Genomic DNA, 17,225 nt, shown 5'->3' on the forward strand with positions numbered 1-17,225 from the left:
AAGTGTGTAGTGCTCCCCTCCCTGTGTCCATGTGTTCTCATTGTTCAACATACATGAGGCAACAAACATATGAAAAAATGCTCATCATCACTGGTCATCAGAGAAATGCAAATCAAAACAACATTGAGATACCATCTCACGCCAGTTAGAATGGCGATCATTAAAAAATCTGGAGACAACAGATGCTGGAGAGGATGTGCAGAAATAAGAACACTTTTGCACTGTTGGTGGGAGTGTAAATTAGTTCAACCATTGTGAAAGACAGTGTGGCGATTCCTCAAGGACCTAGAAATAGAAATTCCATTTGACCCAGCAATCCCATTACTAGGTATATATCCAAAGGATTACAAATCGTTCTGCTATAAGGACACGTGCACACGAATTGTCATTGCAGCACTGTTTACAATAGCAAAGACCTGGAACCAACCCAAATGCCCATTGACGATAGACTGGATAGGGAAAATGTGGCACATATACACCATGGAATATTATGCAGCCATCAAAAACTATGAGTTTGGGTCCTTTGTAGGGACATGGATGAACCTGGAAACCATCATTCTCAGCAAACTGACAGAAGAGCGGAAGATCAAACACTGCATGTTCTCACTCACAGAAGTAGATTTCTTTATCACCAACCAAAAGAGCAGTATTACTTAAGCTTCCTCTCCCATTTACTGCCCTCACAGACCTCTGTTGTTCCTGTGATTTTACTCAACGCCAGTTCAGGAGCTTGTCCTCCTTTCCTGGCCTGTGTGGCTCTTACTCACCTCTACACAGCACCCACCACCCCTCTCCCCACCCTTTCTCTAATATCACAGAAACTGACATTCTTTTCCCCCGAATTCCCTTCCTTGCCTGGTGTCTCAGGGCAATTCTGTCCCTTTTGGAGACCAATTTCTAATTTTATATATAAACACCATCCCTTCTCTGCAAAGGATAAAGAAAAGAAAGAATAAGAAAACATTGTAAGAAAGAACCCACCTAGAAGGATGAAGTAAAGCTAGAAATAAATTAATATTCACGCATGACCATTTTTAATCTCATCATATTTGTACTTTGGCAAAGAAGTGTTAAATAAGATATAACTCATTAGAAGATAGCTTGTAAATTATAATTTTACAGTTTTCTGGTTATTCATATTGTTTGTTTTTCTAAAGATGAAAATGAATGCAGGACCAAGCCAGGAATCTGTGAAAATGGGCGTTGTGTTAACATTATTGGAAGCTATAGGTGCGAGTGTAATGAAGGATTCCAGTCCAGTTCTTCAGGCACTGAGTGCCTTGGTAAGTTGACATCCAAATATATTATATTTGGTAGATAAAACATCTGTTCATGATGTCATCACAGAAGAGCTCCACATATATATTCCTGTCTGCTGAACAAATCCCCCAATCTCAGGTGCACATCTATTAAAATGACATATTTGTACGTGTGTGTTATATGCACATCTACGTGTAATGTAAATAACAATCTTAAATAGTCTTTCCAAAATTAAGATTAATTAAGCTCTTTGGAAAATTTGACTTTAGTAAAACTTACATCAGAGGATGATTTAATTCCAAAAGAAAATATTTGCAATATGAGGTCAGCTCTGCCAAAATTAATGCAAAATAAATGCCATTTTTCAGAAATTCAGGGAAGGTTAATTTTTATTTTGTGGTACAGAAAAAAATGTTTCACAAAACCTTTTTATGGGAAATAAAAATCTCAGACACTATATTGTATTTTAAGGCTAAAATGCATACATTATAAATCATTGTAGTTAATTACGGCAGCTGTAAAATGTGTGTTATAGTAACATTCAAGGTAAATGAAGAAATAAGAGCAGTAAACTGATGCATCACTTGATTTGTATAAAAAGAATATTTCAGCTATTTCAGATTTTTTTCAGAATGATGTCATATGTTTCAAATTCTAGGAAACTTTTAGTTAAGAAAACGTATTTTGTTTATTAACTCCAGTCTGTACCTTTACTAACATCAGTCTTTTAGGAAATAGGAAAAGTATCCTACATACAAAGTGTAATTTTCTGTTCATGTTATGAAGTTTTGCTAGGACTGTTCATAAAACTAAAGATTTCATTGCCTTTTATATCAGAAAAAAATCATTGTATTTATATTTTTTAAGTCTACTCAGATGTATAAAATATGAGAGATATAGAAAATAGGAGAGATCAGACTGAATAAGTACCAAGCTCATAAAATATAGTCTATAATTTGCCTTCCAAAAACTAATTCTGGTACCATTTGCTTATTTAAAGGAAAATAATTTTATTTTATTTTCACTTGTATTCTACAGAAATGGTAAATCGCTATCATTTAGTTGGCAATGGATTGGAGAAAAAAGATTAATCAAAAAAAATTAATCTATTACCAAAGTATAGTACCACTTTTTGTCAAATTTAATAAACTATAGTCTTTAGTGAAAGAATATGTTACGAATTTAACTGCCAGCAAAACTTTATAATCATTAAGCTCTCTTAATTATTCCTAAGAAGGAAATTCTTGATTACCCTGCTTAATTTGAAAGCCAGGATAATGAAATGTCAATTTGAATCCTTAACTCTTTCTACTTTGCCATTTCAGACAATCGACAGGGACTCTGCTTTGCAGAGGTATTGCAGACAATATGTCAAATGGCATCCAGCAGTCGCAATCTTGTCACTAAGTCAGAATGCTGCTGTGATGGTGGGCGAGGCTGGGGCCACCAGTGTGAGCTTTGCCCACTTCCTGGAACCGCCCAGTACAAAAAGATATGCCCTCATGGCCCAGGATACACAACCGATGGAAGAGGTAAGAAGTTGAGGAAATTTATTCATATAATCAACACATTAAATTTTATGAATTTAGATCAATGTGAAGAAAAAGTGAAAATGATACAATAAAAAGAATAGCTAAAATGTTTATACTTTGTTATCTATATCTGATGTGTGTTTTCACATATATGTATATAGAAAGAATAGTCTTTACTAATGCTTTAGAAATATTGAGTTAATCTTCCTATCAAATCTAAGGGGTAGAATGTATTATTCCCATTTTAAAGATGAGGGAAGTGAAGCACAAAGCTAAGATAACAAGTAATTTTCCCAAGATCACTCACTTTTTAAGGGATGGACCCAGGAATGGAACACATCTGTCTGACCCAAAGGCCATGCTTGTAACCCCCAAACTATATTTGTCTTATTTAAATAAATAGTGCTTATTTGAATGTACACAGAGACATATTCTATTTGCAATGTCTTTACAGACTAGCAAGTCTTAACAACTAGTTAGTCGTCTCCATGTCTTGTACAACCAACTAATATATTAATGTCCTAAAAAAAAGTCTTTCCTCCATTTACTGTACAGATTCCCAATATCATGCATGACAACTTTGCCAGTCAAAGCGTTTCATCACAAAGCTTTTCTTCAATCTATTGTAAATGTGAATTTGAGGCCAATCCATGGCAAATTATTACAAGTTCCAAACTAGTTGGACTTGGAAGAGGTAGCTTTCTAGATTCCCCCCCACCGAATAACTCATGGCTAGATTGCAAAATGGGTAGTCTTAAACAGGGCTTTCAACAGAGCCTTCCTTTATCTCTTCCCATCACTTGAGTTTACTTTTCTGTCACTTCCATGTTGCTGTTCACCTGAATGATGAACAGGTGCTCCAGTGCCATTAGGAATGTTTGCAGTTAGTTATCTCATCTCCATTTCTTTTTTTTTTTCTCTTTTTTTCTTTTTTCTTTTTTATTGTATTATTAGTATTTTTTAAGATGGGGTTTCACCATGATGTCCAGTCTGGTCTTGAACTCCTGACCTCAGGTGATCCACCCACCTTGTCCTCCCAAAGTGCTAGGATTACAGGCGTGAGCCACCGCACCCAGCCTCTCATCTCCATTTCTTAATTTCTTTTCGTTTCTAACGAGTTTTACCCTTGTTTATATGTTAGCTCTTGACTGTTTTTTGTTGTTTTGGTCCACAGATATTGATGAATGTAAGGTAATGCCAAACCTCTGCACCAATGGTCAGTGCATCAACACCGTGGGCTCATTCCGATGCTTCTGCAAAGTTGGCTACACCACAGACATCACTGGAACCTCTTGTATAGGTAAGGATGAACACCTCTATGTCCAGGGATTGGAGGTCTAGTCAACTACTGTTTCCTAAAGTCAGCTGTTACCAGTAGAGTGTCTTTATTATGGAGCTTTGGAACACACATTTTATGTAAATGATGTCATTCTCTCAATAATGTGCTTGTTAATCACACAGCACTTGGCCTTTGTCCAATAATGTGGGATGTAGAATTCTTCACTTCATCAAAAAAAAAAAAAAGTGTGCAATCAGGGAACCAAGAATTACAAATACATACTTTCAACATTTTATATTTTAATGTAAAATTTAAAGTGCACATTTGTTTGTCATTCTTTGGAGGAAAGGGGTTTTTCTTATGAGTATGTGTGATTATATATTAAGAGAGTGTTTTCCATGTTTCTCTTTGCTGTTTTTTGGCATGAAGTATACCAAGTAAGCATCACCTAAGTAAAATTTCCAGCTGCAGAGCAGTCTCAGTGCAGAATCCTTCTACCGTTTTACAATTTCTCTCTTATTTAAGTTTTTATTGTCTCACTGACACCAATTTATGATGGTTGTGGGGCAGGAAGGACTTAGACTTTTGCTGAGTCTTGCCAAAGTATTCAACTGCATTTTTATGGAAGAAAAAAGTATTTTCTCCTTTATGTTTCATTAGTTTAGTTGATATTCTATCAAATTACCTATGTCAGTAACAAGTACACCTGGCATTAAAAGGTTAAGAAAACCCAGCTGACTTCTTTGAAACAGAAGAGCATGAGTAATAGGGAACGGGCCATTTATTAATCGTGAGGATTCAGCATTCTGTGGGCATCAACACAGTATGTTCTGTGGAGGAAATGGAGATTGTCTGCTGTCAGTCAGAGTCCGAGTAGGAAAGGGATGGCATATTTCAAGGAGGACAATTCAAGGAGGGTCTAACAAAAGGACCGTGTATACACGTGTGAGCAGCGTGTACGAAAGCCAGGAGGCATAGTGCTATGTGCTGGGGTTGTACTAGACCTGCGCCAAAAGAAAAGAGGCAGAGGTTATTGGAACCTGGAGGAAGAAAGTTGTGCTCAGAAGTCTGCCTTGAGAGGACCTCTGACATCTGATCCAGTGACTCGGCCAGCCTGAGCCTATCTTGCAGGAGGGGAGTTGAGGAAATAAGGGCCAGACAGAAGACAGAGGGCAAAGGGAGAGCCTCTGCATGGAGTCCGTAGAGCTCCACCTCCTGGGCCTGAGGCAGGCAAGACTGGGGTGAGGACTGGATTTGAAGAGGAAAGTGGAAGGTTTCAGCACCATCTGTGATTCCACAAGATGGTTAAGCGAGCCTCAGCAAAGAGAGTTTAAGAGAACTTGTGCCACTTCCGTGTGTCAAAAAAAGAGAAACTCTTTTTAAGTTTATGATTTTCAGGTTGTAAACCAAAGTATATTCATCTAAAGAATGTAGTAGTTTTGAACCCAGACAGTTGTCTAAACATCTTAATATTTACCCAAGATCCGTAGATTTACAAAGTAAACCCACATGTTACTTTAGAGAATATCGTTCTGTGCATCATTTCTCTCTGGCTATATTCCACTTTAAGTTGAAGAGGAAAAACAGAAAGTATGAAGTGAGAATATGGAAGGAGGAAAGAGGCCAGTTGTTTCTTTTAACCAGTAATTTAATCTTCGCATCACTTTTACTTAGACCTTGATGAATGTTCCCAGTCCCCGAAACCATGCAACTTCATCTGCAAGAACACTGAGGGGAGTTACCAGTGTTCCTGTCCGAGGGGGTATGTCCTGCAAGAGGATGGAAAGACGTGCAAAGGTGAGTGAAGAGTCTCTGACAATTGTGACCCTTGTCTGTCTCTTTTCTTTCAAATTTTTTTTTTTTTTTTTTTTTTTTTGAGACGGAGTTTCACTCATGTTACCCAGGCTGGAGTGCAATGGCCCGATCTCGGCTCACCGCAACCTCCACCTCCTGGGTTCCGGCAATTCTCCTGCCTCAGCCTCCTGAGTAGCTGGGATTACAGGCACGCACCACCATGCCCAGCTAATTTTTTGTATTTTTAGTAGAGACGGGGTTTCACCATGTTGACCAGGATGGTCTCGATCTCTTGACCTCGTGATCCACCCGCCTCGGCCTCCCAAAGTGCTGGGATTACAGGCTTGAGCCACCGCGCCCAGCCTTTTCTTTCAAATTTAAATGTTAGATTATCAGGGATCATGCCATGTGTATCACCTTCATTAAAAAGTACCTTCCTAGTGGCCACATTATTACTCATAGAAAATTTTACCAATAGTCTTATTGCAGGAAGCAGAGAGAATTAAAACCCAAGTCAAAACAGTTTGCTTCTTATAGAAAGCTACATACATTTTTTAAATAAAATATAACAAAAAATGTTGGTGTGGGAAGAGATCAAAACAAATCACTAAGATAAGATTGTTGTTGCTTATCTAAGCTTTTTATTTCTCTAAGCTACGTTTATTCTAGGTTTACGTGGAAAGTGAAAATGGATAGGTAAATTTAAATTTTTTGCTTAGATGGTATGAAATGTAATTATTTATCAAGCTAAGTTAGATCATTAAAATAGCTTCAATACTATAATTATATATTTGATTTTACAGCAAGCCTCATCAGAATGAAATTAATGGACTGAGCAAATTTTTAAAATATAGATTATTCTCAATAAAATGAGGTTTTATTTCCAAGGCATATCAAAAAAATTACAATAATAGCAAGCAATGCTTGGACCTGTTTAGTGAACTGATATAGGTCCATGTTATACATTGTTTATAAATGAGTATGACTAAAGCATTTTTAAGCTGTAAAATATTGAATTAGTCTTGCCTACATCTTATGTGGTACATTTATTTTAAATATAGTTTCCAAATTAAGTTTTATTATGGCCAAAATCAAATTTTGAGATTTTTATTAGTAGAGTCCAAATATCAATACCATTTATGACTAGAATTACAGATGCTATATTTTGCTTTCTTTAGTATTAATGCCCGTGTTTTCTTCTGAATATGGAGACTCTTGGTGTTTGTGTTAAGACCTTCATCACATTCCAGATTCTATATCATTTTTATTTAATCCTTCCTTTAAGTAAGGATAAGTAATCAGCCATGTACTATACTGTATTCAATGCAAGAATTATAACCTTTAGATAGTAGCTTTTAGAATAGTTATTGGAAACTGCTCTGATTCTGCCATTCAGTTTCTTATGTACTGCCTTATTTGTCCTATCATCGTAGCCCATAATATTTATTCTGCTTAAATATGTAAAAAGAAACTGCTTGCCATATGTCTATGGAAATCTACGAAGCTTCTAGCAAAAAGCTAGACAAATGCTCCCAATGGAGCATGTGCATCTCCTGTAGCTTCACGAGAAAGGAAATATAGGCAGATAATATGCTGTGATTTTCATTGGCTTCTGTCTAATTTCAGACCTCGACGAATGTCAAACCAAACAGCATAACTGCCAGTTCCTCTGTGTCAACACCCTGGGGGGATTCACCTGTAAATGTCCACCTGGTTTCACACAGCATCACACTGCTTGTATCGGTAAGACAAAATTACAAATGGGAAATTTTACAAACCTCTAGTAGATGCATGAAAATTGTATTTAAAATTATAAACAGAAGAATGTCCCGGAACTTATATTCATAACCAATCCCCCATAATTAGTGGCCTAAAGAAGTTGCTAATAATATAGATATTTTCAAGAACAATATCCAAAGGAAAAAGGGCCTTTTTTAACCCAAGCACATGCACAGTAGCCGTATTTCAAGCAGTGCCTTTATATCACATTCTCATTATAACCATGGTATTCAGACAAAGTATGATTCAAAGCTCGCTGTAATTTAGGCCATGTTAACAAACATACTGAGTTTATATTTTAGAAGACACTTGTTAAGGAACTTTCAGTCAGTGTGCCCTCAATCACCCCAAAATGTGCTCTAATCTTAAACCTCTTGAAATACACTTTTTCTTACCACTCTTGTCTTTAATATGACAGTGAATTTTCATAGAAATTTTCCCAAAATGCCATTTTCACATCATGAAACTTAGGTTTTCATACATGGCTTTTGACTTCACATGAAACTTAAGACCTGTCATAATTGGAAAGTTTGACACTCTCCTTCTTGATGCTTTGCCAGATAACAACGAATGTGGGTCTCAGCCTTCACTTTGTGGAGCAAAAGGAATCTGCCAAAACACTCCGGGCAGCTTCAGCTGCGAATGCCAAAGAGGGTTCTCGCTTGATGCCACTGGACTGAACTGTGAAGGTTAGTTGATTTGCTCAAAAATTCTTCATCGAGTCACAGTAAACCATATCTATTTTTAACTTCTGAGACACTAAATGAGAAATTGGGATCATCTCAAAAAACAAAAAAAAATATTGAACCAAATAGGAACATGCTTGCAGTTAAGAAAATTTCATATAGTTCTTCAGTATTTATAATGCAACTGCTAGTGTATGACAAGAAAAATGTATTAAGATTAGTATCTTCTAAAATATCCATGCCAGAGATTGTGAGACTATATTTAATTCCCTTACATTCTTATATAGCATTGTAATTTATAGTTTTCTTGATTTTAATCACCCTTTTAACATTAAGTATTCTTACAAATATATTATTTAGATTTCTAGAAATATATTTAAAGTATTTAATTTGCTCTCTGTAAGGCTTGTGGAGCTTTTATATGTATCTCATTTTCAGCAAAGAAAAATTCAGTTTTAAAATGTCAATTTTAATGTTGTATCTCTCAAATCATTGAGACATTGAAAGTATTCTGAACCTACAACTGTTTGCCACGTGTGAGTTCAGCTTGCGACCATCCCCATAAGATGCCATTTATTAATTATCCATGTGAATTTGTTACACACCTTGGACATGCCGATTTTATTTTACTGTTTATGGATAGATTTCAAAGCTTCGGTTTTCATTCCAAAGGAGCATGCATAAATAAACAAAGAAATTATTCCACATGTATAATAATACCACATCTTGTCTAAAAATAACATATTTAAATACTTAAGAGGAATTTACATCTAATTAATCTTCAATGGTAATAAAAATTTTTACGTGCAAAATAATTGTACTTTTTAGGTATCTCTGTAATGCTTCTATCCTCTCAAAAATGAGGATTCTATCTCAATCGCTTTCAAACTTACTGGAATATGCAATGCAAATGTATATGTATATGTGATATACCAAATAAATCATACCATATGCAGCTAATCAGTTCAAAATGCACAACATTTGTGGTTGCTATGGTTGATTTGCTGAAATTGAGATGTTATTTGGAGTACTGACATGCCATGGTCCGGTGGAGCGCAGAAGAATGAGGTGGTCTTATCTCACAACTGTTCCATGCACCACCACTGACTAATAAGCATGTGACCTGGAAAAATGACAGTCTCTTTGCGTGCCATGTCTTGTTTGTTTGTTCCCATGATAATAGTTACCCCAGGTTTCATTTGGAATGCGTTTAAAAATAGTAGAAGAAAGGTGACATAAAAGTTTTGCTGGGCGTGTTTTTTGCAGATGTTGATGAATGTGATGGGAACCACAGGTGCCAACACGGCTGCCAGAACATCCTGGGTGGCTACAGGTGTGGCTGCCCCCAAGGCTACATCCAGCACTACCAGTGGAATCAGTGTGTCGGTGAGTGCTGTTTTCTTCCGTCGCGCTTGCTTTTCTCACCTGAAAGTGTCTCTGAATAAGATGAACAAATCGTGAGGTTTGAATTTTAGACTTTAAAACCAGTCCTTAAGACTGATGCATGGGGACTCATTCTGCTAGTGTGTGTGTGTTTGAAAATATCTATAGTAAAAAGGTTACTTTTAAGTACCTAAAACTTAACTAGAGGTTTCATCATTTTAAATTTCTGCTAAATAATTTTAAGTTTCTGAAGATGATGTCAAGAATCATTATCTTTGTTTCACAAGGTCAGCCACTTTTTTTGTCTGTAATTTGAAATCTTTAGATTTCCTGTCCATTCCCCTCATAGGAATCTAAAAGAATTCATATCAACTTAATGAGGACTGTCCATCTGTGCTCTCCTGTCACATAGATTTAATAAATGATGAGAAGTGTTTTAAGGTCGAAAAGTACCTACTTACAGCAAATGCTGTAATAATTTTTTTAAAACTGTCTTAACTTTTGATCACTTCTTAGTTTCTGCATTTCCTCCTATGAGTGTATATTCATGGTGTGGTAAAGATCTGTCTTAGAATATCAGGAACAGTATTGTTTACATAGCTATTAAAATAATGTAAAACATTCTGTGGGTTCCCTGTTCACCCTGATGGTAGTTTCTTTTGCTGTGCAGAAGATCTTTAGTTTAATTAGATCCCATTTGTCAATTTTGGCTTTTTTTGCAATTGTTTTTTACATTTTCATCATGAAGTCTTTGTGGTTTTTTGTTTGTTTGTTTTTTTGAGACAGAGTCTTGCTCTGTTGCCCAGGCTAGAGTGCAGTGGCACGATCTTGGCTCACTGTAAACTCCACCTCCCAGGTTCAAGTGATTCTCCTGCCTCAGCCTCTCGAGTAGCTGAGATTACAGGAGTCTGCCACCACACCTGGCTAATTTTTTGTATTTTAAGTAGAGACAGGGTTTCACCATGTTGGCTAGGCTGGTCTTAAATACCTGACCTCAGGTGATCCACCCTCCTCGGCCTTCCAAAGTACTGGGATTACAAGCATGAGCCACCGTGCCTGGCCACTTCTAGCGTTTTTATGGTTTGGAGTTTTACATTTAAGTCTTTAATCCATCTTGAGTTAATGTTTGTATAAGGTGTAAGGAAGGGGTCCAGTTTCAGCTTTCTGCATATGGCTAGCCAGCTTTCCCAGCACCATTTACTGAATGGGAGATCCTTTCCTTATTGCTTGTTTTTGTCAGGTTTGTCGAAGATCGGTTGGTTGTAGATGTGTGGTATTATTTCTGAGGTCTCTGTTCTGTACTGTTGGTCTATATCTCTGCTTTGGTGCCAGTACCATGCTGTTTTGGTTACTTGTAGTATAGTTTGAAGTCAGGAAGCATGATGCCTCAAGCTTTGTTCCTTTTGCTTAGGATTGTCTTGGTTATACACACTGTTCTTTGGTTCCATATGAAATTTATGGTGGGAATATCATTGAATCTATAAATTACTTTGGGCAGTATGGCCATGTTCATGATATTGATTCTTTCTATCCAAGAAGATGAAATGTTTTTCCATTTGTTTGTATCCTCTCATTTCCTCGAGCAGTGGTTTGTAGTTCTCCTTGAAGAGGTCCTTCACATCTCTTATTTGCTGTATTCCTATGTATTTTATTCTCATTGTAGCAATTGTGAATGGGAGTTCATTCATTATTTGACTCTCTGCTTGTCTGTTGTTGGTGTATAGGAATGCTTGTGATTTTTGCACATTGATTTTGTATCTTGAGACTTCGCTGAAGTTGCTTATCAGCTTGAGTTTTTGGGCTGAGACGATGAGGTGTTGTTGTTGTTGTTGTTGCTGTTTTGAGAAGGAGTCTCACTCTGTCGCCCAGGCTGGAGTGCAGTGGCACGATCTCAGCTCACTACAACCTACACCTCCCAAGTGGCAGGGATTACAGGCACCTAACACCAAGCCCAGCTAATTTTTTTTTTTTTTTTTTGGTATTTTTAGTAGAGATGGGGTTTCACCATATTGGCCAGGCTGGTTTGACACTCCTAACCTCAAGTGATCTGCCCATCTCAGCCTCCCAAAGTGCTAGGATTACAGGTGTGAACCACTGTGCCTGACCAGATGATGGGGTTTTCTAAATGTAGAATCATAGCATCTGCAAACAGATACAATTTGACCTCCTCTCTTCCTGTTTGAATACCCTTTATTTCTTTCTTTGCCTGATTGCCCTGGCCAGAACTTCCAATACTGTGTTGAACAGGAGTGGTAAGAGAGGGCATTCTTGTCTTGTACTGGTTTTCAAAGGGAATGGTTCCAGCTTTTGCCCATTCATCATGACATTGGCTGTGGATTTGTCATAAATAGCTCTTAATATTTTGAGACATGTTCCATCAATACCTACTTTATTGAATTTTTAACATGAAGAGATGTTGAGTTTTATCAAAGGCCTTTTCTGCATCTATTGAGATAATTGTGTGGTTTTTGTCATTGGTTCTGTTTATGTGATGGATTACGTTTATTGAATTGCGTATGTTGAACCAGCCTTGCTTCAAAGGGATGAAGCCAACTTGATCGTGGTGGATAAGTTTTTTGATGTGCTGCTGGATTCAGTTTGCCATTATTTTATTGAGGACTTTCACATCGATATTCGTCAGGGATATTGGCCTGAAATTGTCTTTTTTTGTTGTGTGTCTGCCAGGTTTTGGTATCAGAATGATGCTGACTCATTAAATTTCAGTTAAGGAATAGTCCCTACTTTTCAATTGTTTGGAATAGTTTCAGAAGGAATGGTACCATCTCCGCTTTGTACCTCTGGTATAATTCAGCTGTGAATCCATCTGGTCCTGGGCTTTTTTTGGTTGGTAGCTATTAATTACTGCCTCAGTTTCAGATGTTGTTATTGGTCTATTCAGGGATTCGACTTCATCCTGATTTAGTGCTGGGAGGGTGTTTGTGTCCAGGAGTTTATCCATTTCTTCTACATTTCCTAGTTTATTTGCATAGAGGTGTTTATAGTATTCTCGATGGTAGTTTGTATTTCTGTGGGATCAGTGGTGATATGCCCTTTATCATATTTTATTATTTCTATTTGATTCTTTTCTGTTATTTATTAGTCTAACTAGCAGTCTATTTTGTTAATTTTTCAAAAAAACAGCTCCTGGATTAATTGATTTTTTTTTTTTGGAGGATTTTTTCGTGTCTCTGTCTCTTTCAGTTCTACTCTGATATTATTTCTTGTTTTCTGCTAGCTTTGGGATTAGTTTGCTCTTGCTTCTCTAGCTCTTTTAATTGTGTTGTTAAGGTGTCAACTTGAGATCTTTCTAGCTTTCTGATGTGGGCATTTAGATATAAATGCTATAAATTTCCCTCTTACCACTACTTTAGCTATGTCCCAGATATTCTGATACGTTGTCTGTTTGTTCTCATGGGTTTCAAAGATCTAAAGAGCTTCTGCACAGCAAAAGAAACTATCATCAGAGTGAACAGGCAGCATACAGAATGGGAAAAAAATTTTGCAATCTACCCATCTGACAAAGATCTAATATCTAGAATCTGCAAGGAACTTAAACAAATTTGCAAGAAAAATACAAACCGTCCCATCAAAAAGTGGGCAAAGGGTATGAACAGATGCTTCTCAAAAAAATACATTTATGCAGCCAATAAACATATGAACACAGCTCAACATCACTGATTGTTAGAGAAATGCAAATCAAAACTGCAATGAGATACCATTTCATTCTAGTCAGAATGGTAATTATTAAAAAGTCAAGAAACAATAGATGTTGGCAAGGCTGTGGAGAAATAGGAATGCTTTTACCCTGTGGGAATGTGAATTAGTTAACCATTGTTGAAGACAGTGTGGTGATTCCTCAAGGATCGAGAACCAGAAATACCATTTGACTCAGCAATCCTGTTACTGGATATATACCCAAAGGAATATAAATCATTCTACTATAAAGACACATACACATGTGTGTTTATTGCAGTGCTATTTACAATAGCAAAGACATGGAACCAGCCCAAATGCCCATCACTGATAGAATGAATAAAGAAAATGTGGTACATATACACCATGGAATACTATGCAGCCATAAAAAGGAATGAGAGCATGTCCTTTGCAGGGACATGGTTGAAGCTGGAAGCAATCATCCTCAGCAAACTAACACAGGAACAGAAAACCAAACACCACTTTTTCTCACTCGTAAGTGGGAGTTGAATGAGAACTCCCACATAAGTGGGGGAACAATGAGAACACATGGACACAGGGAAGGGAACAAACACATTGGGACCTGTTAGGGTGGGGGCAAGGGGAGGAAACCTAGAGGATGGGTCAATAGGTGCAGCACACCGCATGACACACATATACTTATGTAACAAACCTGGACGTTCTGCAAATGTGTCCCAGAACTTAATGTAAAATAAAAAAATAAATGATTGTAATAATAATGTAAAACAATTTTATTATATTACAATATTTATAAAATATGACGTCCACCACTTTATTTAGTAAATATCATGGACTTCTTGTTTAATTCTATAGACCTTCATCCAAAAGAGTGATTCTCTAATATTTCATATAGTGATAGCTTCAATAGAATTTTTTTAAAGGAGAACATAAGTAGAAATAGGAACATGAATGGAGTGCCAATTTAATTACAAAGTTTTTAGGTTTCCTGAAGTTTGTGTTTCTAAACTAGCTGCACAGGTTTTTACTAAATGTGGAAGCTCTGTTTGGAATAGTCTGACTTTAAGATGGTGTGGTGTATCCCAATTCCCCTTTATGAGACCTTGAGGTGGACACTTTGGCAAGGCAGTCACCCCCAGAGTAGCTCGCACTGGAGTCCAGCCAGAAGACTGCCTGCCTTATAATCAGAAAAGACTCCATGAGCAGAGGAATAAATTTTTTCAAAGATGAGTCCAAAACTAAAAATACATGGGCAGATACCCTTAATTGGAGGTATTAGTTTGTAAGTTTGTTCTACTAAAATGGGTACCTCTAAGTGGTAGGTGCCTGGGTATGACACATTAGGGATTTATTTCAAAAGAGTCTAGATTCTTCTGGGCAGGGTTGAGGAATCCAGCTTGCCTCTATAAAATTGCTGACTTTCTTCCCTTGAATCCATATGACACTGTTAGATTTTTAACTCAAATATATGGCAGAAATAGGGTGAAATACCCCCTCAGGAAACTAATAAAAGCAACACGTTAGCAAAAGAAAAAGACTTAGGACAAAATGCAAATTGAAAAGCCACAAACATTTTTATCTGTCACTACTTGTGTGAGTATCTTTAGCCATTCATGTGATAGACAGGTGGGGAGCGGGGGATACAGAAGGAAGCATTTCAGGCAGATTTCCCCAGGGCTTCTCATCAGTGATCAACACTGATAGTCAGTGCATCAGATGGTTTAAACTAGGTTCAATTGCTCTAATTAAATAGTGTTTGTTTCCATTGTTTTCATTTAGGGTTTTTAAATTTTTTGTGCTTTCTCCTCCTATATAATGAAGGTTTGGGGGAATTGCTGGGGGAATGGATACAAATACTTATAGGGATTTTTTAAATTGATATAAAATTCTCCCTTTTAAAGTGTACAGGTAGATGAGTTTTGTAGGTTCTCAGAAGGGTATGCAGTCATCAATACTACCAGTTTCAGAACATTCTCATCACCTCCAAAAGAAATACCATAGGCAATAGCAGTCATTCCCCATGTCTTTCTCCCGACAGGCCCTGGCAAAGTAATTTACTCTCTATCTCTAAGGATTTGCCTGAGATAATAGGCTTTTGAAGTAACCTTCTGTTAAGAGAATAGAAAGGTTATTCATCAGGCAAACTGCAAATATCTGTCCCCAAGGGCTGCAGACATACTTGGAAACAGAGTACAAACAGAATTTAAAAAAGCAAAACAAGGGTTTTTTAAAGCCACAATTTAGGGAGATTTAATTCATTCATATGCTTTGCAAATCAATCACCAGAATTAAAAAAAAAAATAATACAGTTCTAGAGTTATTTCTGCCATAAGATCACAGGCACCTGAGACTCCAGGCTTGTTCACGTTTTTGCTGTTGCCTGCTTCCCTGCGTAAGAGTTTCTTTCTTCGTTTTCACTAGATGAGAATGAATGCTCCAATCCCAATGCATGCGGTTCTGCTTCCTGCTACAACACACTAGGGAGTTACAAGTGCGCCTGCCCCTCGGGGTTCTCCTTCGACCAGTTCTCCAGTGCCTGCCACGATGTGAATGAGTGTTCCTCCTCCAAGAACCCCTGCAATTACGGCTGCTCCAACACTGAGGGGGGCTATCTCTGTGGCTGCCCCCCTGGGTACTACAGAGTAGGACAAGGGTAAGGTGGTCTTCAGCCTCACCACACAGGGTAATACATGGTCCCTTAGTGAGTTCAGGCCACCTACTCCTGCAGAGAAGAGTACAGTGTCCAAAAGACAAGCCAAAAAAGCACTGATTAGAGCTCTTAGGGTATGCAGATAATTACCAAGAAAGCACACACGGACCGTGCTCAGGGTATAGGATTACTTCCTTTGTGATGAGCATAAAACTTGAACTTGTATGTAAATACCACTCTTTGCTCCTCTTAATAAGTGCCTGAACTGATTCAATCTGACCCAAGGCCAGAGACAAGGAGATGTTTAAAAATGTGGCTCACAGGTAGAAGGGCTGTGAGGTAGAAGTGGAAATGTCCTTGCCATGGGTTCTTCTACAAATTCTGGAAGGTGCAAGCACAGTGATCACTGAGGAAGAAGTTTATCCCTTTCTTTGCTGATGTGGCTTTTCTACTGCACAGAGAGGGGATGGTACCTAGTTGGTGTGGTGCCACTTGGCACAGGCCCAACCCACAAGACTGGCTTCCCTCCGACCTGGCACACTGTCTCAAGTCCCATGGGCTGTGGCCAAGTTACTGGCCATTTGCATCCTTCCAGGAATGCAGTGGTGCTCAGTAATACAGAAGATGGGCATTTAGAGGTCAGTCCAGGTTGCCTTCTTTGAAAGGAGCAGTGTGCAAGGCATTGATTACAAGGCATGGACCAAGTCTGTCCAACAATGGTATATGATAATACTTAAAAGGCTTGGTCTAGACAAAGGTCATTTAGAGCCAATTCATTGACTCACTAACCAAAATACAAGTTCAGAAATCTCCGTTTTTAAAGCAGGGAGCTTTGTTGCAAGCAGCAAATACAGGCTTCAGGCCCCTGAAACAATGGAACCTCTCTTAGCGTTCTCTTTGGAAATTCATACCTTGCTTTTACCTTCTGGAGTTAATTATGCTCAGTACTCCAGTCTAATTAAGATGGAAAATTGGGAAAGCATAGGGCTCACCCTCCGAAGAATTTTGCTTTTTCAAAATAAGGGAAAAATTCATCTATTATGTGTTAAAGAATTATAGGAGATGGTGGCTCATGCCTATAATCCTAGTCCTTTGGAAGTCCAAGGCAGGAGGACTGCTGGAAGCCAGAAGTTGGAGATCAGCCAGGGCAATATAGCAAGACCCTATCTCTACAAAAAATTAAAATTAAA

The 17,225-nt window shown here is 37.7% G+C and overlaps 1 protein-coding gene across 3 annotated transcripts in view; it reads left to right on the forward strand.

Annotated features, from left to right (window-relative positions):
• The window catches only part of FBN2 (fibrillin 2), a 263,141-nt gene that overhangs the window by 241,496 nt on the left and 4,420 nt on the right, over nucleotides 1-17,225 (forward strand). For all 3 annotated transcript variants that reach the window (XM_032262361.1, XM_032262277.1, XM_032262432.1), the window contains 8 exons: nucleotides 1,158-1,283; nucleotides 2,586-2,792; nucleotides 3,967-4,092; nucleotides 5,746-5,868; nucleotides 7,492-7,608; nucleotides 8,205-8,333; nucleotides 9,597-9,716; nucleotides 15,807-16,038. In XM_032262361.1, coding sequence (XP_032118252.1) covers nucleotides 1,158-1,283; nucleotides 2,586-2,792; nucleotides 3,967-4,092; nucleotides 5,746-5,868; nucleotides 7,492-7,608; nucleotides 8,205-8,333; nucleotides 9,597-9,716; nucleotides 15,807-16,038 — 1,180 coding nt within the window. The remainder of the gene's footprint in view (nucleotides 1-1,157; nucleotides 1,284-2,585; nucleotides 2,793-3,966; nucleotides 4,093-5,745; nucleotides 5,869-7,491; nucleotides 7,609-8,204; nucleotides 8,334-9,596; nucleotides 9,717-15,806; nucleotides 16,039-17,225) is intronic.

Source organism: Sapajus apella, unplaced genomic scaffold (genome assembly GCF_009761245.1).
Source record: "Sapajus apella isolate SASKATOON/1434 unplaced genomic scaffold, GSC_monkey_1.0 scaffold1, whole genome shotgun sequence".
NCBI lineage: Eukaryota > Metazoa > Chordata > Mammalia > Primates > Cebidae > Sapajus > Sapajus apella.